At 28.7% G+C, this 27625-nt stretch overlaps 1 protein-coding gene across 1 annotated transcript; it reads left to right on the top strand.

Moving 5' to 3' along the window:
- The first annotated feature begins 11512 nt into the window (after nt 1–11512).
- LOC134837053 (protein DENND6B) lies at nt 11513–14832 on the top strand. The gene has a single exon (XM_063852366.1). The coding sequence runs from the start codon at nt 11910–11912 to the stop codon at nt 13752–13754; it is 1845 nt and encodes a 614-aa protein (XP_063708436.1). The 5' UTR covers nt 11513–11909; the 3' UTR covers nt 13755–14832.
- Nucleotides 14833–27625: the final 12793 nt, after the last annotated feature.

The following is a 27625-nucleotide window of genomic DNA, read 5'->3' as shown; positions in this document are numbered from 1 at the left end:
AAATACTTTTTCAAAATAAAAAAAAAGTTTTGAAATATTATTTTCATAAAAAATGACAAAATTTTAATAATTATTTATTTATTAATATTTTTGATGTTTTTTTTCTATTTGCTTTGAATTTTCATAATTTAAAATTGATTTTAAAGTATTCAAAAATTTTCAAAAAAAAAAAAATTCATAAAAAATTTTCCAAAAAAAAATTTAATAATTTTTTTTGAAAATATTTTTATTTTTTATGATAAAATATGATTTTCAAAACAAAAATTAGAATAAATTGAAAATTTTTCAAAAATTTTCTTGAAAAATTATAAAAATACACCCAAAAACGGTCATTTTTGGTTAAATTTTTAACTTTTTTTTTTATTTTGTCCCATCGGATTTTCGACTTTTAAAATGGGGCATCGACTTTATTTTTGATTTTCATTTGGAGCGGCCTAACAAAGCATAAAGAACTCGAAAATAGAAGAAATATTGTTTTTGGTGAAACTTAAAAAATTTAGCTTTCAGACCATTTGTATGCATATGTGTGATTTATCACATTAGCCCTTCATCTGATACATGAAAAATTTTGAAGAAATATTTAGTTTAGTGTATTTTCATATTTTTTAATTTTCAAGCTTCAAACATCATACAAACATTCAAAAAAAATTCCGTATTTTTTACGTATTTTTTTACTTCTTGCAAAATCAAAGTTTCACTCGAATCAGTTGAAAATTTCGAAATGGATGTCAAAATTAAGCAAATGAAGGCTTAAATTAATGCTGCTAACAAGAAGAAGTCAACTGAGTGAATCAAATAAAAACTAAAGACAGAAAAATTGAAGAATTTGCTTGAAATGGGAAATTTTGCAATGTTATAAAAATTAATGTTCTGTAACAGAAAGTCATCTGGTTTGAACTTTTTTTTTTCTTCTCAAAAAAGAAATTATTCAAAATACTCTCGAAGTTAACAGCGACTATTTTTTGATATGAAATTCAATTTTAAATCATTAAATGACCACAAATATTTAATATGAAAAAAATTTTTTAACCTTTTTTTGAAAAAGTTTCAAAGGATAACTTTATAAACTAAAAACTGGAGTTTTCAAGAGTCCTTAACTAATTAAGATTTTTATCTAAACGACAATATCATGCCTCATTTAGTGAAAATTTGTCGTTTATTGCTTTTATACACATTTCGTAAGATGAATGTTAAAGCTAATTAAATACTGCTTGCCAGCATTTCGAAGACAATCGCATTAAAAATAAAATATATATGTTTAAATAAAGTCATTTCTCGTTGTTGTTATATTGCAAAAATGGCTTCCGATGCGGCATGCAAAAAATAATTAAAATTTCTCTCGGACTTTTGTAACGCCAAGCATAACTCGTTTTCAACAAAAACTCATGAAAAGAGCAAAAACTGCTTTTAATCTGCTTATTTAAATTTATTTTACTTTCTGCCAGCATCCATCGCATTTTCCATCGCCCGTTTGACGACACGTAGTGTGAATCCGATCCCGCTTTAGATTTGAATGAGAATATGAGGGTAAGTACGCGAGGTGTTGCAAAACAAGAATTTGTAAATAATAATAATATTTTGTTTATTCAAGTTGATTTTCATCTCTATTTGAACGACGATTCTCGTGTTTTGACATGTTTTAAACATCAAAGTGAATCATTCCCCCTAATGATATTTCGGTTAAAATGGATCAAAATTTGTCCTTTGTGTAAATTGATACTTTTAATTATCTTACACGGCACTCTGACTTGAACAAATTGAAAAATGAAACGCAAAAAAAAAAGATCTTATTCATCAATTGCTGAAATGAAATTCCTTCCTATTTCAAGTGCACTGCTTTTCTCTTTGCATCGGTAACTGCTGCAAGAAAAGAATTTTATTTTAATGAATTGAATTGAACTTTTGTGTAAATATTCAAGATTTTATAGATAACAACATTTTATTTGAATGAGTGTTGTTCACTTGGAGAACGAAGAAATGGAGAAAAATAAATTGGCTTCCTCTATTATAATGATTTCCTTCATATTTTTGCTCTTTTTTCAAAACTTTTTTCATGTCTTTCATTCTTGGCATTTGAAAAAATGAAGAAGAAAAGAGGACATTCGGCAAATAGAAAGAAAAACGAGTTAAGTGTATTTGCATATAATTTGGCTGTAATAAAATTATTAATAGATAAAATTCTGCAATTTTAAGAATTTTAAGATGATGATAACGAAAATCATTCAAAACTTGCAATGAAATGTTTAATTTAACAGTTCATTGGTTTCTTTTTAAAAAAAATAATAATATATTTACTTTTTAGGCCGCTCCAAATGAAAATCAAAAATAAAGTCCGATGCCCCATTTTAAAAGTCAAAAATCCAATGGGGCAAAATAAAAAAAAAAGTTAAAAATTTCATCAAAAATTATCGTTTTTTGGTGTATTTTTATAATTTTTCAAGACATTTTCAAAAAATTTATAAAAAATTTTCAATTTTCAGTACTTTTTTATTAAAAATCGTATTTCAACATAAAATTTTCTATTAAAAATAATTTTTATAAAAAATTATTGAATTTTTTTTCAAATTTTTTTGACAGTTATTTTTTATGAAATTTTAATTTTTCAATTTTTAACTTTAAATGTTCTAAAATCAACTTTTAATTTGAAAATTTCAAAGAAGATTATTAAAAAACCAACAAAAATGTTGATCAACGATCAAAAATTGCTAAAATTTTGTCATTTTGTATTAAAATAAATATATAAAAAAAATTTTTTTTATTTTGCCCCATCATTTTTTTTCAGAATTTTGGACTTTATTTTTGATTTTCATTTGGAGCGGCCTTACATCGATTTTAGTCATTGTTATTGTTCATCAACATCTGGTCAAAGCAATTTCCTTCTGCTTCATTATTCATCAGCGGCGCAATTTGCATATATGCATCACATGACTGTCATTCATTTTACAACAACAACAACTTAACGACGCCGGCAAAGTGTATAAAGTCAGACAATTACCTGCACTTTGACTGCCTTGATTGCTGTTTTGCTTGCTACTGTCACTCATGAAAAGCGTTGTATGGAGAGAAAACATAAAACACTTAAGGCGAGGGCAAAAGGAAGCACAAGCCGTTGTTATGTAACCCAATATTCTATTCAATTATGCATGTGATTGCATTATAATCGAGGCACCTTTTGACGAACAACACAATTTATTAATGACTAATATGAGTAAATGAAGCGTGTGGCAAGTTTAAATAATTAAATTTTGACGAAAAACGAAGAATCACAACAGAATCAAATTTCCATCGCACATTCTTTATGACCGAACATAAGTAAAAATTCATGCATTGCATTGTATTACAGTAATTTTGCATTTTACAAAGAGTTCGAAGAACCAACGTCACGTTCGTCGAGTATGTGTGTCTTGTTGTGATATATCAAAGTTATATATTATTACATGTATTGAAAAATGTGCAGCAGTAAAAAAAAAACTTTTAATTTATTACCCAAGCACTGGACTGTCGAGAGAGTATATTTTGCCGCCGCCGTCATGCTGACTTAGTATAAGGAAGAGTATTTTACGAGTTTTTCGAAAATGTAGAACAAAGCGATGTAAAACCCCACACGTCACTTACACAACACGAAACTGAGCAAAATCCTTTTTTTTAGGTTAAGAAACACGACACGAGAGAGAGCAATATTCTGTTTTTCATTTTTTTTTCTCATTTTTGTGTGTTCTTGAAACATAATCTTCTAGTTTTACGGGCAGTATACTCAAAAAAATATACACTAACAGATTTTTATTATTTTTTGTTGTTGGTTTAAAAAAGGTTGAGAGCTTATGTAAATCGAATTGAATCTTCGCCAATCAATCTGGATTTGAATTTCATTAAGTAGTATTCAAATTCGTTACAAAAATGTTATATTTTAAAAATATCTCTTTAAATTTAAATTTAGGCCGCTCCAAACGAAAATCAAAAATAAAGTCCGATGCCCCATTTTAAAAGTCAAAAATCAAATGGGGCAAAATAAAAAAAAAAGTTAAAAATTTCATCAAAATTGATCGTTTTTTGTTGTATTTTCATAATTTTTCAAGACATTTTCAAAAAAAAATTATAAAAAATTTTCAATTATTTTAATTTTTGTTTTGAAAATCATATTTTAACTTGAATTTTCTTCTCTAAAAAAATTTTTTCATAAAATTACTGAAATTTTTTTTTCAAATTTTTTTGACAGTTATTTTTTATGAAATTTTAATTTTTCAATTTTTAACTTAAAATGATCTTAAATCAATTTTTAATTTGAAAGTTTCAAAGAAGATTATTAAAAAACAACAAAAATGTTGATCAACGATCAAAAATTGCTAAAATTTTGTCATTTTGTATGAAAATAAGTATTTCAAATTTTTTTTTTATTTTGCCCCTTCCATTTTATTTTCAAAAATTTTGGACTTTATTTTTGATTTTCATTTGGAGCGGCCTAAATTTAAATTAAAAAAAAAATCGAAAAAAGTCACGTGATCTATCATACAACACATAAAAAGCCTAAAGCCATTGCAGATATAAAAATTTAATAACTGAATCCTTACTGAGATACGAAAAGTATAAAATTCAACACTGAAGTTAATATTTGGCGTCATGTTTGCTCGAAAGCATGCCACAAAAAGAACACCGATGATGAAAACTGATCAATATTTTGCGTGTGCAAACTTCGTTTAAAACATAATAAAAATAGCTGTCCATTTTTTCTCTCTTTCTCCTCATTCCTCATCCTAAATTTTTAAAAAATCAGACGCTATTACCGTGAAAAAATGCCGACTTCCTTACAACATCGTAGTTTTTTTTTATGTGTTGTGTTACTTTTATAACACCTAGAAGACTCGTTCGGATGCGATTCATCATATCCTTGTAGTAGAAGCAAAGTCTTGTGTATATATGCTTTGACAAGGTTGTGGGACGCTGAAATTTATGACGAGGGGGAATAGGTGCGGCGACGATAGAACAAGACAAGACGACGTGCTAAACTAAAGCACAAGCAAAAAAAAATTGAAGTAATGAAAATAAATGTCTGCATTATTGTCTGAAAAATGTCTGATAGAAGTCAACTCATTATGATGATGTATGGGAAATGAATGAGTCTTTTACCTTCTTCTTCTTCTTTAGTCTGAGCGAAACTTTTCCAATGTTTAGATATTGGGCTTTAATTTAGTTATATATGCATATTTATCTAAATAATGATATAAACATCGAACCGACGAGTGAGATATGAATATTTTATGGCATTCCTTTTCGCGCTTTCGGATTTACATGACATTATATAGATAAACTATTAAGAATATAAGAATTGGAATCCATGTGACACACAGTGACAAATGAGAATGTCTTTGATATTCATAACTCTTACACGAAAAAGACGACTTTAATGACTTAATTTATGCTTTTTGATTATATTATAAGACAACCAATGATGGTATTTTACATTTGAAGCCCATGTTCCCTCGCAAGATATAGAGATAAAAAATATCAAAGTTGACGGCCTTAATTTATTGCTGTTTGAATTAAAATTGTTATTTTCCGTGATAAGAAGCTTCAAGGAAAAAAAATTTTTTTTTTTCAAAATAGGCTCGTTTCACAGCAAGAACGAGGAAAAACTATTGTGATGAAAATTTTGTAATGTCATCGGCGCACCATTATTACTACAACTCCCATAGTTTCGTGTACATTGCGAAAAAGTTTTGTGTTGTGTTTGGGAATAAAATGAAAAATGATTTTCACAGTCGGTAAACTTATTATTTTCATGTCCTTCGGTTCAGATACATTCTGTGTGAAAGTTTATATTGTTTGGCTTTTGTGTAAATCATTATTTGATTACTGTCTGGTGTTTGTACAACTTTTCTTTTGCAAAATCCCACACAATATGTTTATATGCTGCAAAATGTTAGCATAAATTGGATTAGACATTGGACAGAAATGTTATTTGCACAAAGCTTACTTACCCTTTAGAATGACACTAACACATAAGCCTTTCTCTGGTTTGTTTCCATTTAAAGTTTGTCTGATTTATTTATTTCTACATGATTTTGATTTTAATGAAATATTTCATTAAATCAACAAATCCATTAAGAAGCATCAATTTTGATTTAGTCTTCTTGACGATTTTGATCGCGCGATACAAGATACCCCCTACCATGTGTGAGACGCTCCTTCTTTATATCTCAATGTAATAAAATAAAACTAATCATGAAATTCGAAAATTAGCCTCCTGATAAATTTTTTTGTATGTGTCGATATATGATGGGGTTATAAATATTTGAAATTATTTCCAAGTCATTAATTTATTAATTCTTCGTGATTCCTTTTAACACAACAACAGCTTATACAAAGTTATGATTATTCGGTACTAATAACGATAATAATAATCATAAACGAACATATATATAAAATTAAGAGGTAAACCCTTCAACTCTCGTATATTTTTATTTTTTCTCTTCTCTATCATTAATTTATTTTTATTCATTTTTTTATACCTTTTGGTCTAATATGCGTTCGGAAAAAAAAATATAAATTTATTATTTATTCGGTCTGACCAATTTTTATACAACTCTATTCAAGTGTTGTTGGGACAATGGCTCTCGTCGTATATAATAATCATAAAAAATGAAATAAAATTCATTATTACTTTTTTATTGGGTTTATCTTTAAACTTTTTTTTTCTCCGAGTTTCTTCTATTTTAAGTACAAGTTACTTGCATCTTTAATTTTATTTAAGCTTAAGGCCGCTCCAAATTTTTTTTGAACTTGCACCATTTCAAAAGTCGAAAATCCAATGGGGCAAAATAAAAAAAAAAGTTAAAAATTTCATCAAAAATTACCGTTTTTTGGTCTTTTTCATATTTTTTCAAGGAATTTCCCAAAATTTTTTAAAAAATTTTTAATTTTTAAGAATTTTTGTGTTAAAAATCGTATTTTGACATGAATATTCTTCTTTAAATTTTTTTTCAAAAAAATTATTTTTTTAAAATTTTTTGAGAGTTTTCTTACGAAAATTTTTTGTTTAAATTTTTATCTTAAAATATTCTGAGATATATTTTAAATTATCAAATACCATACAATTTTATTTTATTTTGCCCCCCCCCCCATTTTGAAAAAAAGTTTTTGGGACAAAAAGTTCGAAGTTCGGAGTTAACTTAAGCAATATGTATGAATCATAACAAAAAAATATTACATTCGTTATTAAAAAAAAATCTTGTTAAAAGCATTCCTTAAGGGAGCTTCAACTAAAAATGACACTGTAACCAAAGAAATTGAAAAGAATTTGACATTGACAATGGAACAATTAAGGATTTGTTCGGCTTTTCATTAATTTTACATTCTTTCTTAAAATCTCGCTTAAAGGACGTCTATCAAATCCAGAAATTAATATTTTCATTGTGTATCTTTCTTTCGTTCAAAAAAAACAGTTTCAAGTGAACAATTTAATAAAAAAAATTATTCTATTTAAAGGTCATCGGATTAACAAACAGAGACCATCAATGAAACGGAAACCAAGACGGATATTTTCTACCTTCTTTTCACAAAATAAAAAAAAATATTTGATTATATTTTTCTTTCGAGATTTATAAGATTGCTTTTATTTTTGAATTTTATTATGGTTAAAAAAAAATCCATTCATATTCAGAAATCTTGAGTAACATTTCAAAACCATTTAGATTGCTAACAATTTTTTTATTAATTTAAGGGGAAAGAGATTTTTTTGTATACCTCAAGTATTGAACGTTTTTTGCATGGAAAAAAATAGGTAGGAATGCTTAAAATTAAATGAAAAATTTGAAAAATCTTTGTGGGGAGCAAAATACAAAAAAAAAGAAAAATCTCGTCTATAATGATGACTGTAAAAACTCCGTATTTTCACTCCTTACATCATTTATTCGATTTTTTTCCATTTAAAAAGGATTGTATTGAAATAAAAATCTACGAGATATTCAAAAAGTTTGAAAGTACTCAATCCATTTATCGAGTCGAGAGAAATATTTTCAATTTCATTATAAACGAGTACGTTCTCCTTTTTTATTCATTCCGAGACAAATGACGATTTTTCAATATGCAATGCACGAAATAACTTTAAAAGCCAGACAGTGAAAATACTGAAGATGCCATTTTTGCATGATTTCTGAATGTCTGAGTGGTTTGCCTTATTTATAATTTTTTTTTTATTCGAGGAAGAGAAGTACAAAAAAGAGGATATTGAGTTTAATTGATCATTTTTTGTTGTTGACCACAAAATTTAGAGCAGAGAAGCATTTAAACAGATAATAATAATAATAGTTATTTCCTTTACCATAACAACAGCAAAAAAAGAACACCACAAACATTTATTATCTTTCATGCCATCCTTTCGAAGAAACCAACGAAGAAGACAAACAACACAACTACAATGCTACGATAAGTTAAGTCAAACAGGAATCAAAAAAACGAGTCACAAGGATATGAACATTGTACATGGTTGCATATATTGCCTTAAATCTCTCTATTGTGCAAATGTTATAAAACACAGCAATTAACATGCCACAATAATGGAAGACGACAAATTATTTTGCCATTCTAAAGGAAAAGCAGAGCAATGTCTTCTTGTGTTTCTCGTGTGTCTTCTTATGTGTCAGAGATATTGTTGTGTGCAATCATGTTGATTGTGTCTTTTAATTTTTCATTTAGAAGTAAATATTTTAAATTGGAAGAGAAATTAGCTTGGAGACTTTTGTTGTTGTGTTTTATTGTGAGCAGAACTTTTTGTCAACTTTTATGACTGACTGTCATCTGTTTGAAAGGAGGGCGCTTGATATTAAACATTATTATTAAAGACATTATCGCAATTAACGTTTAAACAGGGGCAACTTTGACATCTGGACATATTTATTTATTATTATTTTAGTTTGTGATAACGAGAAATGTTTAATCGATACTCCAATTTTCTTCGAATGCTGTGTCAAACGAACGAAAAAAATGGCAAGATTGCATTTATATTTAGGTTTACACAAAAAAAGAGAGTAAATAAATTGTTCGGAAAATGAATCCCTTGTGTACGATGAATATGTTGAGCTAAATAATAAAGGTAAATCTTTCTTTTTTCTTGCACTACCGCACTATTCTATTCTATTCATTCGCTCACTACCGACATTAAACCCATATTTTTACACAAACAGCTTTCCTTCTTTTTTTTCTTAACAAAGAAACACATTTTTTATTGTCTGTGAATTTAAAATTTATCAGGTGTGAATCCCTTATGAGAAGATAAAGCAACATAAGCAAAGGAAATATTTTTTTTTTACTTTTTGTTACTTTTTTTTACTTTTTCGCTTTCATTCGTGACGCGCACTCAAAAATAGATTAGCAAGGTGCGTTTATCAGATCGTTTTGGTTAATTACTCCATGATTAGAGATTTAGTGACTCATTTTTCATTTCCGCGTGGCTTTTTATTTCATTTTCATTCAAGATAAATATCAAAAAGCTGCCCTTTCCGTCGTTTGATTAATATTTTGTGTTGACAAAGTTAAATGTATTTCAACGGAACGGAACGAGGGTGCATTATTAATTCGGACTAATGCACTTTATGTTGATTTGTTTGACAAAATTGTGTGCATTAATCAAGCTAAGGTCCCTTTTTTTAAAATTAATTTTCCTCTAAAAATAAACCTTGAATAAAATTTATGATCTAAAGTCCCTCTAAAAGTAATAATAATATTGGACAACATTCAAACACATGACGAGACGAACGATCAATAAACAGTGGCACGCTTTTTTACGAAAATTACTGCTATTAAAGTTAATATGAATAAACAACTTATTCACCATATTAGCGTTCTTCTTCTATGTGTTCGTTTTAAATATTATGTATATTTTAAAATAATAGCAACCAACAAAAAATACAATCGAATATGTTTAACCGAGCGTTGAATTTTTGCGGGACACATTGGCAAAATTTTACGTTTTTAAAATCTTGACATTTTTTTTTTTGCTTTTTTATACTCAAAATTCTTTTCAGATAAAAATACGAAGCATAAAAAACTCCAATTTGATAATAAAATATTTTTAACTTCAAGTAAGTTAGCTTCATTAATGAGTTCAGTTCATGTTGCCGGCGAAGAGAGACATTGTAGCTCCCTCTGCTTCGTACATTCGTCATACAAAAACCTGTTTACCGTGTTTTGTTTACTTTTTTCAGACTTGACTCAGCACTGTGGAAACATTATACATCGTACGAAACGAACTGCTGAATCAGAATTGTACTCTCTTTCGTTTTCAGACCTTTTCTCTCTTTCTCATGTTGAGTGTGTCAGACAAATTTTTCGAAAAGAGACTTATTCAGACACCAATAATAAACAAATAAAGACGTGAAAGTTAAAAGTGTGCAAAATAATTATAAATAAAATACAAAATATCGCCATTTTAACATTATTTTTCATCAAAAAATTGTTCAGGTTCGTATTCTGCGCATTTTATAACAGTTTTTAATGTTAAAAATGCTAAAAAATATCAAAATTTGTTTAAAATAGAACAATCTTGTGGGACCCGGAACTGAAGGAGTATTTTCAATGTTAATCGAAAACTGTTCTTTTGGATAAGAGCTTTTGGATCTCCTATATGATTGCATCTTTTGTGATACCATCAAGGATCTGGAATGCATTATTGGTAATAAAAAAGTCTCCTGGATAATTTAATAAGCAAGTAAAAAATGTATCTACGCCAGACCATGCACAACAGATGAGTGTGGGAAACAGATGTTCGTCAATTCTCTCTCCCTTTTAGTAAGTTCAATTCTCTCTCACATTGAATCGAACGGTATGCTCGTGCAATTTAATTCAGCAACCTTTCAGTAGAGATTAAATTGTCGGGCAGCTAACACGTTGAAAAAGACGTCGTTTTACTACTACTTCTGTCTGTAGTTTACTCAAAATAATAAAAAATTATAATTAATATATGCATGAGTAATGAATAAACACACGCGTTAACAATTCAGAAGATAAGAAAATATTTTATGTCTCAGACCTTGAAAAGGCACATCGTAAGAAATTAATTTGTGAATAAAGCGGAATTTAAATTCTGAAAAATATAATCAATCAGAATTAATTAAATGTTAAAAAGTGTACAAATTTCATTTAATAAAAAAAATATGATTACATCCAATGTTACAAAATAAATCAATATAAAAAAAAAATTAAATTTTGAAAATTAAATGCAAAATGATTAAATTCAGATGAAAAACATATCAAAATAAAAAAAAATAATATTTATAAAAAAACAAAAAAAAAATATGTTATATTAGAAAAATAATTGTGAAAAAAAAAATTAAATTAAAAATTGCAAAAAAATTTCAACTAATAGAACATAGCAACAACATAAACAGGATTACAATTGCACCTTTATTCCGAATAAATTCGCTAAGAGCAAATTTAAAATATAAAATATCAACCCTTTATTATTAATAAAAATATTATAAAGGTACGTAAAAAAAATATATGAAAAGCAAATATCACGTCATAAATATTAAGCATTGTGCATTCAACCGCATAAGCAAAGGGTTCGTTGCGTTTATATATAGTAAAAAGGGCACAGTGCTTTATGCGGATCGGCGATGAAATTCATATTTTTTTTCGTTGTATAAATGAAAACATAACACAATATGAACTATTGTTCTAAAAAACGTTATTATACGTGACGACTTTTTAGAGTTAGAACTTTTGACCCTCCGATGACAATATTTTGTGCAAAATTTGAATATCAATAGAAACTTGTTTTTTTTTACGTTAACATCAGGTTTACATTGCTTTATACTTCTTTATCGAAAAAAAAAGATATGACAAGTTGTTAGAAATCTTAAATAGGACAAGTGAAATATTTTAATATAGAACGTAGTTAGCTCTCACGTTTCAGAATGGATGACGAAGCCATAACTGATAACGCTACATCTATCTCCGCCACAAACTTAGATAATGATACAATAAATTGGCAGCGCTTTCATGAATGGCTACACTGTATCTGCGTTGTGACTTTCGATTTGGAAATTGGCCAAGCAATGGAGGCAATTTATCCGGAAAACGTACGACTTACGGAAACGGAGAAAATGAACATTTGCTATTTGGCGTTCCCGGACTCGAATTCGGGCTGCATGGGCGATACACAATTTCATGTAAGGCTAAGAGTTGCTCCCAATACGCCAAACACTTACCTCAATGCAACACATGTAGCCTTTAACAAAATTTGTCTTCCAGCGGTACGAGCTGATGCAGGGCACTATTGGGGCTTTGTGTTTTTTCGTCAAACAAAAGACAAAAATCTCAAACGTGGTTACTTTCAAAAGTCAATTGTCTTGTTAACGAGACTTCCTTTTATAAATTTATTTTATCAACTGACATCGATAATTGCTCCGGCTTTTTTCGACAACGACGCGACAATGTTGAATCATGTTTGTCATGAAATTAATGCATGGCCCTCGTTACAAGTGAAAGAAACACTCACACTGAATATTCTCAAACAAGCTTTTCAAATTCAAATTCCCGCGTGGAATTCAAAGTTGCAAGTGCATGGATTGAAAGACGATTCGCCTACATATCAAGAAGTTAGTATCTTGAGTGACAGCCCGATCCCAACGAAGATTCTTTCGTCAGTTTATGAAATTGATATTTTTAATAGTCTTTATTGCGTTCTAAACAATTTGCATATGCTTTGGGAATTAGTACTGATTGGCGAACCAATTGTCGTCATTGGCACGTCCCCAACTGATTGCTCACACATGGTACAAAGTCTCGTATCATTAATTTCTCCTTTAGTTTACGCTTCTTCATCAAGACCATATTTTACTATCCATGACAGCGAGTTCAAAGAATTCACTCAACGAGCAACGGGTCCTCCAAGTATCATTTTAGGCGTAACAAATCCATTTTTTGCAAAAACTTTGCAACAATGGCCTCATATCATTCGATTATCGGATTGTTTGATGAATTACAACAAACTTCTCGCCGATGCTTCGGGAGGCTCGGGAAATATGTCGCGTTTTGAGTTGTCAAAAGTCAAAAGTACGACAATCACAAGCAAATTTCTCGACACATCGCCCGGCGTTTATACACAATACAAACCATTCTTAAAACGCGATGGAAATTTAATCAAGAAAATACTCTTAGGTGTCAAAACAAAACGACCTGCTTCAGTACAATCAGCGCTCCTTCGACGACATTTGGTAGAATTAACGCAAAGCTTTATGATACCACTCGAACGATATATTGCTTCGTTACTGCCATTACAACGTGATATATCGCCATTCAAATCAACTCCCGTGCCTAATGGTTTCAAACAAGACGATTTTATTGCGACGCTCGAAAATTCGGGACCTCATCTCACATCTACGTGCAAAGGAGATTGGGAAGGTCTTTATCGGAAATTTTTCTTGAGCAGCAATTTTCGCGAATGGTATCTCAATCGACATTTTGAACTTACTCAAACACTACAAGCACATCAATTACAAGCTTTGGCTGAAGCTGATCTCCTTACATGGACCCAAAACAAACAAGAAGTCGAAGTTGTCGATATGATCCTCAAACTCAAAGATAAACTTCAAATTTTCGACGATACACAAGATAATCTCACACAACCCGCTTCCGTTGTATTGAAAAAAGAAACGCGAGAAAACCTACTGCGACAAATTGATGGCATAAAATCGACACTCCCCGATGATCTAAAGGCATTAATTGACCATAATCTAAAGAAAGGAAAAACTAATTAATTAGATTTATTTCTTCGCGATTTTCGAAAAATCAAAGATTTTTTATCTACTTTAAGAGATTTTTTTTAACAAGACTTCATAACAATAAGATGAACTTGACCGTGAACGATATTCTCTCAATTTTTGCGTCAGTCAGCAAGCAAGCAAGCGTAACATCTGTAAGCTTAACATAATTATGCCATCTGTTTTTCTTCTTTTTTTCCTAAATTCTCGACGTATTATACGTAATTCATCTCTGATCCATAGGCATTAAAGATGGATTCACATAAAAAAATCTATGTCAGATTTGGACCACATATTGAAAATCTCTTTTTTTCTCTCTCTCAAACACAAGATAAGATACGATAATTAATTGTGATGCTTTAGAAATTATATTTCCTGAAACAGTGCCAAAAACATTCACTCGAGGAACTGGAAAACTCAAACCATTGAGAGAGTTAATTTTTGTTGGTTGCTTTTTGAAAATTTAAACGATATTGATTGCGAACGACAAGGCATACATGTCTCTTATGAATGAAAAAAAAAAATAAAATTAAGTAAAACGAGAGACTGGTTTGAAAAGATATAGAGACACGTTAAATTTTGCCTTAAATGCGAAGAATCGCTTTAATGTACGAATAACAAAAATATGGCAGCCACGAGAATGATAAAAATGTGTTAAAAAAATAAAAACATGTTAAATTTAGCGTTATTACCCATACATTATAATTTATGTGGCATGGCAGTCTTTTATAAATATATATAATATTTATACGGGAAACCGGTTCTCATCATACTTCTTTGCGCTGATAAAGAAAAAAAATGCTAAAAAAATTAAACAAGGAATAGCATTTTACGTTTAATTTAAAGAAAAAAAAATATCACAAAAAGATGACTTTAAGTTAAGGTTGGTCAATAACTCCCATTTCATTTCAAATTATACTTCTTCTCATGTAGCATAAGAAAAACAAGTCAAAAAACGAGCAAGGTGCACGATATTAAATTATATTTATTTAAGTGGTTAGATAAGAAAATATATATGTTGATATAATGATTAAAAATTTAATTCATACATATAAAGAATGGTATGTCATTCATTGATAAAAAAAATTTTTAATGAAAACTTTTATAATAAAAAAATGATATGATATGTAAGTTACTCAAACACACAGAAAAAAAATTTCTCTGTAAATTTGATAGTTTTAAGTAATTCTATAGTTAGCAATATTTGTACAAGATAAAAAAAAAGTTAAACTATATTTGATTAAAAATAAAAAAAAAATTAAAATAAATTGTTCTTTTTTGTATATTTTTCACTTTTAACAACATTTGGTATTGAATCGAAAAAAATAATCAATTCACTGACAAACTCATTATTATATCAGTTTTGGTCTATTTTTGTCCCGATATTTGTTTAAATAACTAGTTTACTCGCCGATGATATCATAAACTTTATAATTTTGTTTTCGCCTTGGCCAGTTACCCTAAAAACCTTCCAAACTATAATATGTATGTTAATTATATCAAAAAAAATTTATAATTTAAAAAAAATGAAAGTGTTTTCTGTTTGTGATTAATTTGTAATCCAATTTCGATACAGTTGAATTGAATGAGTTGTATGCAAATGAAATTTTTGGGTTAATTAATTTGACGCGCTTGCTGCAGCTTCAAAAGTAATTATTACTGATTATTGAAATTTTTATCGAAAAGTCATTGAACATGAGCTCAAAGTGTTTAAATTATGATAAAAAAAAAGGTTGTTTGGTGTGAAATTATTTTAATTACATAGAGTGCGGTTATCGTCTCACGTAAATAACAAACACATTACAAGCTTTATTTATGACCGTTTGACAGAATTAACCCAAGCCCCAAAAAAGACATTAAATGAACCATAAACTGGTCAATTAACACAATAAATTTATCGCATCATCATTATAAATATTGAAACAAGAGCAAACCCATTTATATGATGTTGTGTTTTCTAACTATCTATCTATAGCTGCAAAATTCACGAGACTCGATCTCTCGATTTCTGATATGGATACGAAGACGTGCTATTTTATCTAAACACGTAGCAGCAATTATCCGACAATTGTTTTCGATAAATATGTTTTCGCTGTTAACTCTTCATTTCATTCCTGAGCGGCAAATATATAGCAAAATGTGTATTATGCGTGTGGAAAATTTAGCAGCGCATATGGAGCAAGACTAATTAACAATTAATTTTGCGCAGAGAGAGGAAGATATTCGTGCAAGGATCCAATTCTTAGCTATTTTCAGCAGATTGAGATAGTATTTAATTGTTTTTAAGTGCTTGCTTGAAAGAACCCAAACTCGACACAAATCAATTTCAAACAAGATTTAAGACTTGCTGTCTGTGTAAAACATTTATTTCGATATGTTGCGACAACGTTAGGTACACAAAAAGAAAAATTATATATAAATGTGTGTGAGAAAGTATTTTGAAAATCAAAATATTAAAACGACCAAAATTTTTCTTAAATAAAATAAAAGTAAAAAATAAAAAAAAACAAGTTTTGAAATATCATACAAAATGACAAAGAAAATTTTAGGTGGCTTATTTTGAATCGTTTAAATAATATTTTTGATGTTTTTTTACTATTTACTTTGAAATCAAAAATTGCTTATTTAAAAAAATTTGGGAATATAATAAAAAATTTAAAAAAATTTCCGGATAAAAAAAAAATGTCAAAAAATTTTGAAAAAAAAATTAATAATTTTATGTAAAAATATTTTTAGCCAAGAAAATTGATATAAAATTTTTCGATAAAAATTGATTTTGAAAACAAAAATTTAAAATAATTTTTAATTGAAAATTTGAAGTAAATTTTCAAATTAAATAAATCTTTATTATTTACCGCTCAAAAATTGTCATTTAATTGGTTAAATTTTTTTTTATTTTGCCCCATTGGATTTTCGACTTTTCAAATGGGGCATCGGACTTTATTTTTGATTTTCATTTGGAGCGGCCTAAATGTGTGTGAGAAAGTATTTTTCCTAAACCAAAGTCATATTAAAACGACTCGTAAATCTTTTCTTTTTGTAAAAATAAAAGTAAAAAATAGACAAGAAAACAAGAAATATTAAAAAGAAAAGAAAATGTAGGTGGCTTATTTAATCGTTTATATATATGTGTATGCAATCAAAGTCTTACATCTTTGTGAGACAAGTAGGTTTTCTGTTTGTTTTGTGTTTTGCTCGTTTCTGGGTGATTTCGTATGAGAAACAGAGACACAATGCATCATGATCATCATCATTATAAATAATTGTCTAAATGTGTGAAATAAACAAGATTGATAATGAACAAAATATTTTGAACAATTTAAGACAATATGTTGTGGGATATGTACATGAGTTGTATTTATTTTGACCATAAGCTGCAATAAGCTTGCCATCGAACAATATTAATCATTGTTTTGGGGCACGTGACATTTGGCAGACCATAATAGCTATTTTGACCAAAAATCGTTCTTCTATTGTACGAAACAAAAATCACTCAGTAAATAAATAAAGAGAATCGGCAATCAAATGCAAGTTTTGCAATGAAGCAGAAGAGAAAGAAAAAATGCTTTGATGGCATTTATTGTTGAGTTCGTTTTTCTCCATTCGCATCATCAGTCGTCTGCTTATAAAAATAGTTTTAATGAAGAAAAGGTCTTTATAGATACTTATTTACTCACAAACTGCAAATAGTACAATAGTACAAAGAATGTAATGCTGAGTTAAGTGCAAAGGTGCACACGTTTCAAGAGTTGATTTATTTTTATATTTCCAACAATGATCACTTTTCACATTTTTTTTTGCTAACAACATATTTTTATTTTATTTTACAAGAGAAAAAAACGAAGGAAAAAGCAAGGGAAAGTTTCTATATTTTTATCGAAAAAGTTGTGAAAATGTTTCAAAAAGTTATTGAAGTTGTCGTCGCATTATTATTAGTTTGCTCGAAAAAAAAAACGAGTAAGAAACGGTTCTTGTGTGAAAAATTGTTGTCAGACACAATGAACTAACAATTCAGACAAGTTTCCTTTTTTTTTTGTTAGATATTTATTTATTAACTCGCAGCAAGAAGAACACAGATTCAATTACTTAAAAAGCTCCTCACCTAGTTTCATTTCTGCGTTCGCAATTCATCGAGGGAATAAGCAAACAAAAAAAAATAATCTTTCGCAAGCAATCTGCCTACCAAAAAATTCACATATATCACTCGCACGACATTCGCACGCAAATACACATGTGACCTTGTTGTGAGCGAAATTTTGTGTGAAAGAAACGAAAGAGACAATATATTACTGTTTGTCTTCCTTTCATTCTTGAGTTGAGCTAAGTTGAGTTCTGGTTGTTGTTTCTGCCATACTTTTTATTAAAATAAATTTACCGCACATCAAGATATTTCTCTCATGACGATGCGACGACTCCGACTGAATACACATATATTTTATTCAATTTTATAGCAATTTATATTTATGTCCTTAGCTTCCTCCCATGACACGTTGAAAACTTTAAATTCTCCGAGTATATAGTTTTTAAAGCTGATGAACTGCTTTTCATAATTGAAGCACGATAAAAGCAAAGTCATATCTCACTTTGTGCGGTAACACAAAACTTTAAATATTTCTTGAAATTATCTCTTCTCGTGATCGATTAAATAAATATTAGAGTGCGCTTTATAGTAGAGCAGAAAAAACGGTTAATGGAAAGAAGAACATTTGTAGCAAAGCAAATGAAACGAAGAAATGTAATAATAAAAAAAAACGTAAAAATCAACAAAAGATTGAACGATAAGTCTTTCATTTATAACTATAACTATACACGTCTATTTTGAGAAATTTTAAAAAAAAACTCAAATTCGTGTGTAATAATGGTCACTTTTAGAAGCATGATTTTTCGATATTTATTTGGAGCCATTAAAATCAAAAAAAAACGGTTAATAAAAATTCATTAAAAGCAAGCAAACGAAATGAAACGAATAAAAATAAAAAAAATTAAAAAATTGAAAAATTTTACAGCATTCTCTCCGAATAAAATTAAAAAATAGCATTCTCAATGATGATGACGACGGGAACACATGTTGAAACAACCTAATCGAACTTCTCTTTTCAATAAATTTGTTTGTAATTATTATCGTACGTTTTGTGTATTTCGTTCGTTAGTAACTTACTAACCTTTTAATAATAAAGCTTACGAGTATGAATGACTGCTCTTTGAAAATCCATCCAGATAATAATCGAGATCAATCATGCTTTATTTTTTTTTGACGATCTCGTACAACATTATTATTATTATTATAACATTATATATAGAACGGATTTTCAAGCAGAACGAACATTTTATTCCATTTAAATTTATCAGGAATTGAATTTCTGCATGACATTCGTACATTTTTTCGTAAACTGATCTATATCGCGTTTGCTTCGTCATGTCATCATCGCACCGCCATCGTTGAAAAATCTTTATTTATTTATTTTTTTTTTTTTTTTTTTTTTGAAATATTGTATTATTGGCTCATATTTCGTCGACAAACAAAACGCGATAAAAGAATTTGCATACCAAAAAATAAACAAACAGTTGACAACATTGTAAATTTTGAAAAAAAAAATTCAAACCGAGAAAAAACCAATGTTCGTGGTCACCATTTTTTTTTTGCATTTTGCAAATCATCATATCGCGTAATGTAATTGGAGGCCAAAAAAAACATGAAGCACGTTGTCAACATTAAAAAAAAAACAGAGTAAACATTAATTATTCAAGTCCTTTACGTGGTAGGAAGATGGCTTGTTAGTGGTTGTGTCTCGTTAAAAAATATCTCTCTTTGCGAAAATATGATTATTATTATTATTGTACACAAAAAAAGCCACGGCAAGGCAATTTAAAGGTTTGACATGTTTTTTGTACATCAATAAGCTCACGAAATCATTAGAAGCACGAAATTTCGGACAGGAAATGCAAGGTTTCTCATGTCATTCATTTTTTATTTTTAAAAATTCCAAAGATTTTTTTTAAAAATTGTGATGAATTCATGAGAACAGTTGCATTTTCTGAACAACAACTTCGAAAAAAATTCACACATGTTAGACATGATTTTAAATACAGAATAGACAAACACACGCAGCGAAAGAAACTTGGCGCATCTAAATACCTGTTCAGTATTCCAAAAAGTCAGTGTAATAATTTTAAATTAATATTTAATAGTTTTGTGTGAAGTGTTATCAAAATTCGAAATCTCTCCTGAAACGACTGAATTTTTGACGGTCTGATGCGTCTAATAAATGAACGAGCAAACATAATACGAATCCCATCACATCTAATTAGAGGTAACAACACACACACATCGGATTCTCATTTTTGTGTCATTAACAACGTTTTCGTATCACGATGACCTGACGAATGATCCCTTTTGCATGTTTAAAAAAAAAGGGACTCGTGATTGTTATCGCCCTTTTTTTCCTCGTAATAAATAATCATCATAATTATAATTATTGTTGTCATTATTCCAAGAGTTGGATAGAATTTTGCTTGTCCTCGTGTATATTAATGTAAAATAATTATGAATTCATGAAAAGAACAAACAAAAACCGAGAAACAAAAATGCTGACAAAATATTTTTTTTTCTCGTTGAAATACTTGATGGAATAACGGAATAACGAAACAAACGTAAAAATTTCCTATAAAATACAAAAAAATATATGATAGATAAAAGATTTAAAGAAGAAGATGTCCAAAAAACGCGCGTGTATCTTGTATCGCATACAATGGAAAGTTAAAAAAAAAATAAATTTATGTTATGTCTAAATAAACAAAAGGTGCGACTTTTATGAATATAAATATAAGAAAGAAAAAACTGATGGTTTTAACTAAAATTGTTCATGTTTCAAATTTGTTTAAATATTTCATGAAGAACGAGAAAAAAAAAAGTTTTTATCGGTAAATTTACCTTTTTTGTGTAAAAAAAAAAAGAAAAATTGTGCCGCCGCGCCGTCATGATTATAAGCACAATAACTTGAGAGAAAAGAAGTGATAAGCTTGATGTTAAATCTCTTTAGAAAACAAAGGTTTAGCACGTTGTTGCTTCTTCTCCGTATCCGTTAGAAAAGTGTAGTTGGCAAAGTTTTCGTGGTTGTGGCAGGAAAATAACACGTCTTCCAATTTTTAGTTGAAAAACAAGGATAAGCCTTGATTACTTACATTCTTTTACATATACATAATTAAGGCCGCTCCAAATTTTTTTTAAATTTTTATTCCAAGAATTTTTTTTCAAAATAAGGGAAGCGAAAAAATAAAAAAAATTTTGAAAAGTCAAGATATACTTTTTTTTTCGACAAAATTCGTTTTTTTATTATGAATATTTTGGTTTTTTTTAAATTTTCAATATTTAAAAATATTTTTAAAATTAAATTTAATTATTTCAAAATTTTAATTTTTGTTAAAAAAGTAAAAAAAAAATTAATTTTTTTAAAATTTTTGAATTTTTGAACGTTTTTAATTAAAATTTAATTTTTAAAGAATTTTTTTATAAAAAAATATTAACATGAAATTTCAAAAAAAAAATTTTTTGAAAAAAATTTTTGGTCAAAAAAATTTTTTTTTTTTTCAAATTAATTTTTAAAATTTTTTTCAAAAAAATTATTTTAAATAATTTTAATTTTTAAAAAATTATTTAATTTTTTTTAATCAAAAAGTTAAAAAATGTCAAAAATTTTTTTTTTTATTATTTTTATTTTTTCCTCTGAATTTTTTCATTAAAGTGAAATTTAAATTTAAAATGGCCTCAAATTTAATAAAAAAACAAAATATCAAAAATGATCAAAAATTTTTTTCTGGAAAAAATTTTGTTCATGTTACATTTTCGTTTTTAATGAAAAAGTTTTAAAAATTTTTTTTAAAACTTTTTTTTGATAATATTTTTTCATTTTTTTTTTATTTTGCCCTATTTTGACTTTTGAAATAAGGCATGGGACAAAAAGTTCAAAAAAAAAATTTGGAGCGACCTAACTGATGCATATCAACATTGTAAGATGTCTTGTACATATAATTTAGATTTAAAATCAAAGTAAAGCATATAAGAGGAAAAGTAAATAGTTGGTAATGATGATGCCATTTGCTAACTTTGCTTTTTACATCCAACGAGAATCGTATAAAAGTGATACAGCAAACCTGGTCATTATAAAAGTATTTTGATTGATTACGAGTTGGAGATAAATATTTCTTTTAATATTAATAATAACACGGAACGCTGCTCGTTGATGATGATGATGATTTCAATCTTATAGAGCAATGTTCAACGTACAAGCAAGCAAACTAATTGTCATTTCATTTTGTATCAACTTTTGTATTTTCAGTCGTCCTCTACTTTTTCATCATCATTACATTATTAATCATCTCTGCGCGTAGAATTGTAAGGCAACATTACCACAGAAAAACTAGAGAGAGAATAAAAACCATAATTAATGATTGTCCATTCATTTTGAATATGTTGAAGGCACACTTGCTGTTACGTATCACGCCACGCATTATTATTAAGACAAACACTATGATTATTAATATTATTATTATTAAATATTTTACCACATTTGTAAATGTACGAAGGCAAGACAAGACAAAAAAAAACGTAATAATGATAATAAATTAAAAAAGTACACGCACATTATTTGACGTTGTGTTCCGAAATATTTATTAATGACAAACATTTTGATTTCAGTCAAATATATAACTAAAATGTATAATTTCCTCCCTTTAACGCCCTTTTTCGTTCAACGAATTGAACTGATTTTTAGGTAATTTTTTTTTCTTTAAAGCCAAGCTTGAATAATTTTTAAAGATTGGATAGGATTACGGAAAATGCAAACTAATAAAAAAAAAGCAAGCAACACATTTGCCTTCGTCTCTGTTTCCTTTCGACGCCTCTCATACAAACAACCAACAGATTAATAATGATGGCAGCAAATTTTATGTCAAAAGCCTAAGTGCCAAAAATCATAAAATAAAAGGCAAGCGAAACATAAAAATATTTTTTACGACTTTGCTGGATAAACCTTTGATATTACAACACGAGAAATGGAAAGTTACGGGTTAAGAATGGCGAAACCACAGTTCGCAGATAGAACGAATGTCATGCGAGCAAATTTGAGAGATAATTTGTCTACAGCAAGGATTACACACACACGTTCGACGAAAATGGCAAAACATAAAAAGAAATTACGAAAGAAATAAAATTTTCAATTACTGTCAATTATCGTTCATAACGCCGCCGCCGCCGACGCGCACATTGTTGCGGAAATGCTTGAAGAAAACTGTCTATTATAAAGAAAAAAAAAGTTGATAAGAAGAGAGAAAGAAGGTTAAAAATTATGTTGTTAATTGAATGAAAAAGTCATTAAATTAAATGTTTCTAGTTTGTTCCTGATTGCTTTTTCTCGTCTTTCCGTTTCTCAAACAGGTAACAACAATCAGGGTCGAAAAAACTGTCAGTCAAAAAAAAACTTAAAGCTTATTAAGTTTATTTACTTTTACTTTAAGTCAATTAAGTCAAGATTAAAATCTTAATTTAAAAAAAAAATCAATTTTTTCATGAAAAATTGTTTGAAATTCAAAAAAATTTAGATTTAGGCCATTAAATTTAATTATTTCACTTTATGTCGCCCGCCCCTCCGATTTTGCCGAAAAAATTCAGGGGGAAAAATAAAAATAATTAAAAAAAAAGGATAATTTTTGACATTTTTTGGTACTTTTTGATTAAAAAACGATAATAATGTCCAGTAAAAATTAAAATTATATTAAATATGAACTTAACTTGCTTTAAAAACGCATAATCTATCGAAAATTTGATGAAAAAATTTTTGAGTCACGTGACCAAATTTTTTATTTTTTTTAAATTTTTATTTTGTGAAATTTTATTAAAGTTTTGACTTAAAAACTTAAAATAATAAAAGTAAAAATTATTTTAATGTCTTCAATCAACGATTAACGTTCAAAAACGTCAAAAAAGTAGTAAAAAAAATTAAATTTTTTTTTTATTTTTTTTCTCCCCCCCCCCCTTCATAAAAATCCACATGCGACATAAAGTGAAATAATTAAATTTAATGGCCTTATTGGAAAAATAAAGTTTTTAATTTTGACTTAATTGACTTAAAGTTTTACTTAAGTAAAAGTAAATAAACTTAAGAAGCTTTAAAGTCAAAAGTCAACTTAATTGTGACTTTTACTTAAGCAAAAGCTTTAAGTTTTTTTTTTTGACTGAAAGTTTTTCCAACCCTGTTTAAAGGTCATGAAACGACAACATCCTGTATGTGACCTACTTTAGACTTATTGTGACATTTCTTGGATTTCAATTAAGCTAAAACATGAATAGACTCATCATTATGAGATTTGAAGCAGCAACAACAACAACCGAATCGCGGGAGGTCCATTCTTCGTTTGAACTAAACTCAACTCTTCACAAATAAACATGTGTAACTTTTTCACACTTTAAATCATTTAACGCTTTTGAAATGACTTCACGACTGAACGAAACGAAGACTAATGAATGGAACTGATTGTTGTCTATTTCATCTCTTTTCTCGTGTAAAGTTGAAAAATATGTTTGTCAATCCATTAGACCTCATTCAGTGCATTGTCAACAGCACGATTCAAGGGGCAACGAGACGAGTTGAAAGCAATCGAAAGGCACGTGAAACAAAATCTTTGTTTTTGCAATAATTTTACGCACGTCTAAGCAATTCGATCTCCGAAACGAAATTTCTTCACAACTTTCGGAGAAAATATTCGTCTGTAAGAAAGAAAAAAAAACTTCAGATAAGGAGAAAGGAAAAACAGAAGAGAATAATAATCGAAATTTCAAACCACAAGACATTATTTAAATAAAATGATAGAATGAATCAAAGCAAAGTCAGATAGGATTGGATGAAATAGGACTGAAAACCAAAGTTTAATACCGACATAAAATTATTGTGAAAGACGAAGATTGATTGTGTGAAAAATTAAACTACTTTTCTTTTGTTGCTCCGTTTTTGGGCTATCTTCTTACTCAACGTTTCTCAAGGCAAACACAAAAGATGTGAAAATAAATCGATTTGTTATGGTTAGAACCTTTATTAGAGTAATTTTCATGTATTTGCCTACTGTCTCTAATGTACCTACCTGTGACCAAAGTCATTATCATAGAAGCTCATATACAGGTTGAATAAAAAAAAATTGTCATCCGGTAACTCAAGCATTATCGATATAATCCGGTCTCGTTCCGCCCCTAATCTCTTTCACAATTTTTCTTCGTCTCCCACACTTTCGAGCTTTTTTTTTGTGTAGATATCGACACATTTTACCGGACATTATAAAGCGACATGACCTATGACGACATTGTCAATTGATATTTTTACGCACGATCTAACATTTGGTTGCCATATCTTGTGTACATTTCGAGAGAAAGAGTCATTTATTGAGGATTGACCACATCGTGACATTTTTTGTTGTTAAAATAAAAAAAAAATAGAAGGAACGAAGAGTGAAGAAGGTCCCAATCATCATGATAAAAGTCATCATTTATAATTTAAACACGTTCGTTTTTTTCCCTCCTTTTCTGTTCTTCGCCTTGAGTCGAACTGAGGGCATATGCTTGCACAAGTCAAGCTTTCAAGATAACAACAACAACCATCTTTAATTTTATTTTTTTTACATAAGTCAATTAAGAATGTGCCTGCAGGTGAAAGATACTCAGATGGATGGATATATAAATATATAAAGGTACCAATTAGTTAGAAGATCCAAAATCTTTTGTTTATTATTTCGAAACATTTTTCACAACATTCCTGACTCGTTTCTTGCTCACGTTCTCCAAGTCTTTGGTGCTAAATGAACAGCACTTATTGAAAATAGAAACGAGCCATAAGTTGCTGTCGATCCGAAAATAAATTGTTTGTAACTGGGTTTGGCATTGAATACAACAACAGCGCGAAGACGACAGGAAACAAGAAATTTTATAAACAAGAAACAACAAGGATCTGCGATGAAATGAAGAAAAGTATAGAAAGAAAGTTTATTACAAGGAAAAAAAAAAGTTTGGGCACACTCACAAAAAAACATATTGTTGCGATATATTTCTTTCGTTTTTCCTTTTCGCAATTTTTTTTTTGCAATCATCGTTCGAACTCTTTTAAGAGTGAAAATTGAAAACAAAACTGGTAAAACATGGTGTTGACATTATTTTTGCCTATCGACACACTCGATACGTCGTCGGTATAATAGGATTGAGCTCTTTTCTATCTCGCAGCAGCAAGCAATACCGAAATAAATAAAACGAAACATGTCTTTATGTGTTTTGGATACCAATAAAATTCGAATGTCGATTCGAGCCAATTTTGACTTTTCAACGTTAAATAAAACTTTAGTCGCCAATGTTTTGCCATACCACAATTCCTCTCTCTCTCTTCTCAATTAAATATGAATAGAATGTTTGAGATAGATGTCAAACAAACCTTAACTCTCGTTGCTCGCCTCTTGGGAGATGAAAGAAGAAAGGCTGCGATAAAACTTTAATAGGAGATTCCAACGAGTTGATTTTTTTTTGCGATGTGACAAAAATTTATAATCTGCTCGTTCAGGCCGCTCCAAATTTTTTTTAACTTTTTGTCCCATGCCCCATTTTAAAAGTCGAAAATCCAATGGGGCAAAATAAAAAAAAAAGTTGAAAATATCATCAAAATTGACCGTTTTTTGGTCTTTTTTCATAGTTTTTCAAGAATTTTTCAAAAAATTTTTTAAAAAATTTTAATATTTAAGAATTTTTGTATTGAAAAACGAAATTAAACATGAATTTTCTTCTCTAAAAATTTTTTCAAAAAAATTATTTTTCAAAATTTTTGACAGTTTTTTTTATGAAATTTTTTTTTTGTTGAAATTTTTAACTTGGAATACTCTTATATCAATTTTAAATTATCACATCTCAATATAGACCATAAAACCAACTAAAATATTCATTAATGATCAAAAATTGTTTGAATTTTGTCATTTTGTATGAAAAAGTATTTCAAATTTTTTTTTTATTTTTTTGCCCCCCCCATTTTGAAAAAAAGTTTTTGGGACAAAAAGTTCGAAAAAAAATTGGAGCGGCCTCATGATAAAAAAAAATAAGAAAAATATGCGTTCAAGTTGTGTTCTCCATAAATGAATGAATGAACAGATGATCATCGAAACACCAGAAGCAACGTTATTTATTATATATTTTTTCACACACGCGTGAGTCACGCTCCATCTCTAAAACTATCTAAAATTCCGACGCGACACCAAAAACTTTTTATAAATGCAAGCACACACATGGAGAAAAAAAAAGTATAATTTAAAATGATTGTTCGCTTCATCAATGCAATGACACTTATTTTATGACAATTGTAGAGATGTGACGCGACGCGAGCCCTGAATTTGTTTTTCTGCTGTTTTCTGTTGTTTATTCAATTTAATTTAATGTTATTGTTGTGTGTGTGTGTTATTTTTGCGCCACGGCTGTGATGTCATTTGAATACAAAGAGCGACTACTGTTCGGCAACATAATCAACTGGATGAACGCGTTAAAAATTCTATTCGGTTTATTATCAAATCAAAACAAATTAAACCGACAAAACACATAAATTTTGTTCCCTTCTGGACCTTTTTTCGCATTGTGTCATTTCTCGCTCGCTATCTCTTCAACTGTTCGAATCGTCATCGTCTATCTACGTGTTACTAATGACAACCGATTTTTTATATCACTTTCAATACGAACGAGCGCTATACAATTAACATGTTCCGATTCGAAAAAAAAAATCTACTGAAAAGATGTCAAGTTAGATCATCACGTCATACAGATTTGATGAAATACAGAACGAAAAGAGAAGAAATAATAC

Source organism: Culicoides brevitarsis, chromosome 1 (genome assembly GCF_036172545.1).
Source record: "Culicoides brevitarsis isolate CSIRO-B50_1 chromosome 1, AGI_CSIRO_Cbre_v1, whole genome shotgun sequence".
NCBI classification, from domain to species: domain Eukaryota; kingdom Metazoa; phylum Arthropoda; class Insecta; order Diptera; family Ceratopogonidae; genus Culicoides; species Culicoides brevitarsis.
The sequence above is the reverse complement of the archived record's forward strand: the minus strand, read 5'-3'. Positions and strand labels throughout refer to the sequence as shown.

Excerpts from the sequence above, each read along its gene's own strand:
- LOC134837053 (XM_063852366.1), top strand. The coding sequence starts at position 11,910 with ATGGATGACGAAGCCATAACTGATAACGCTACATCTATCTCCGCCACA.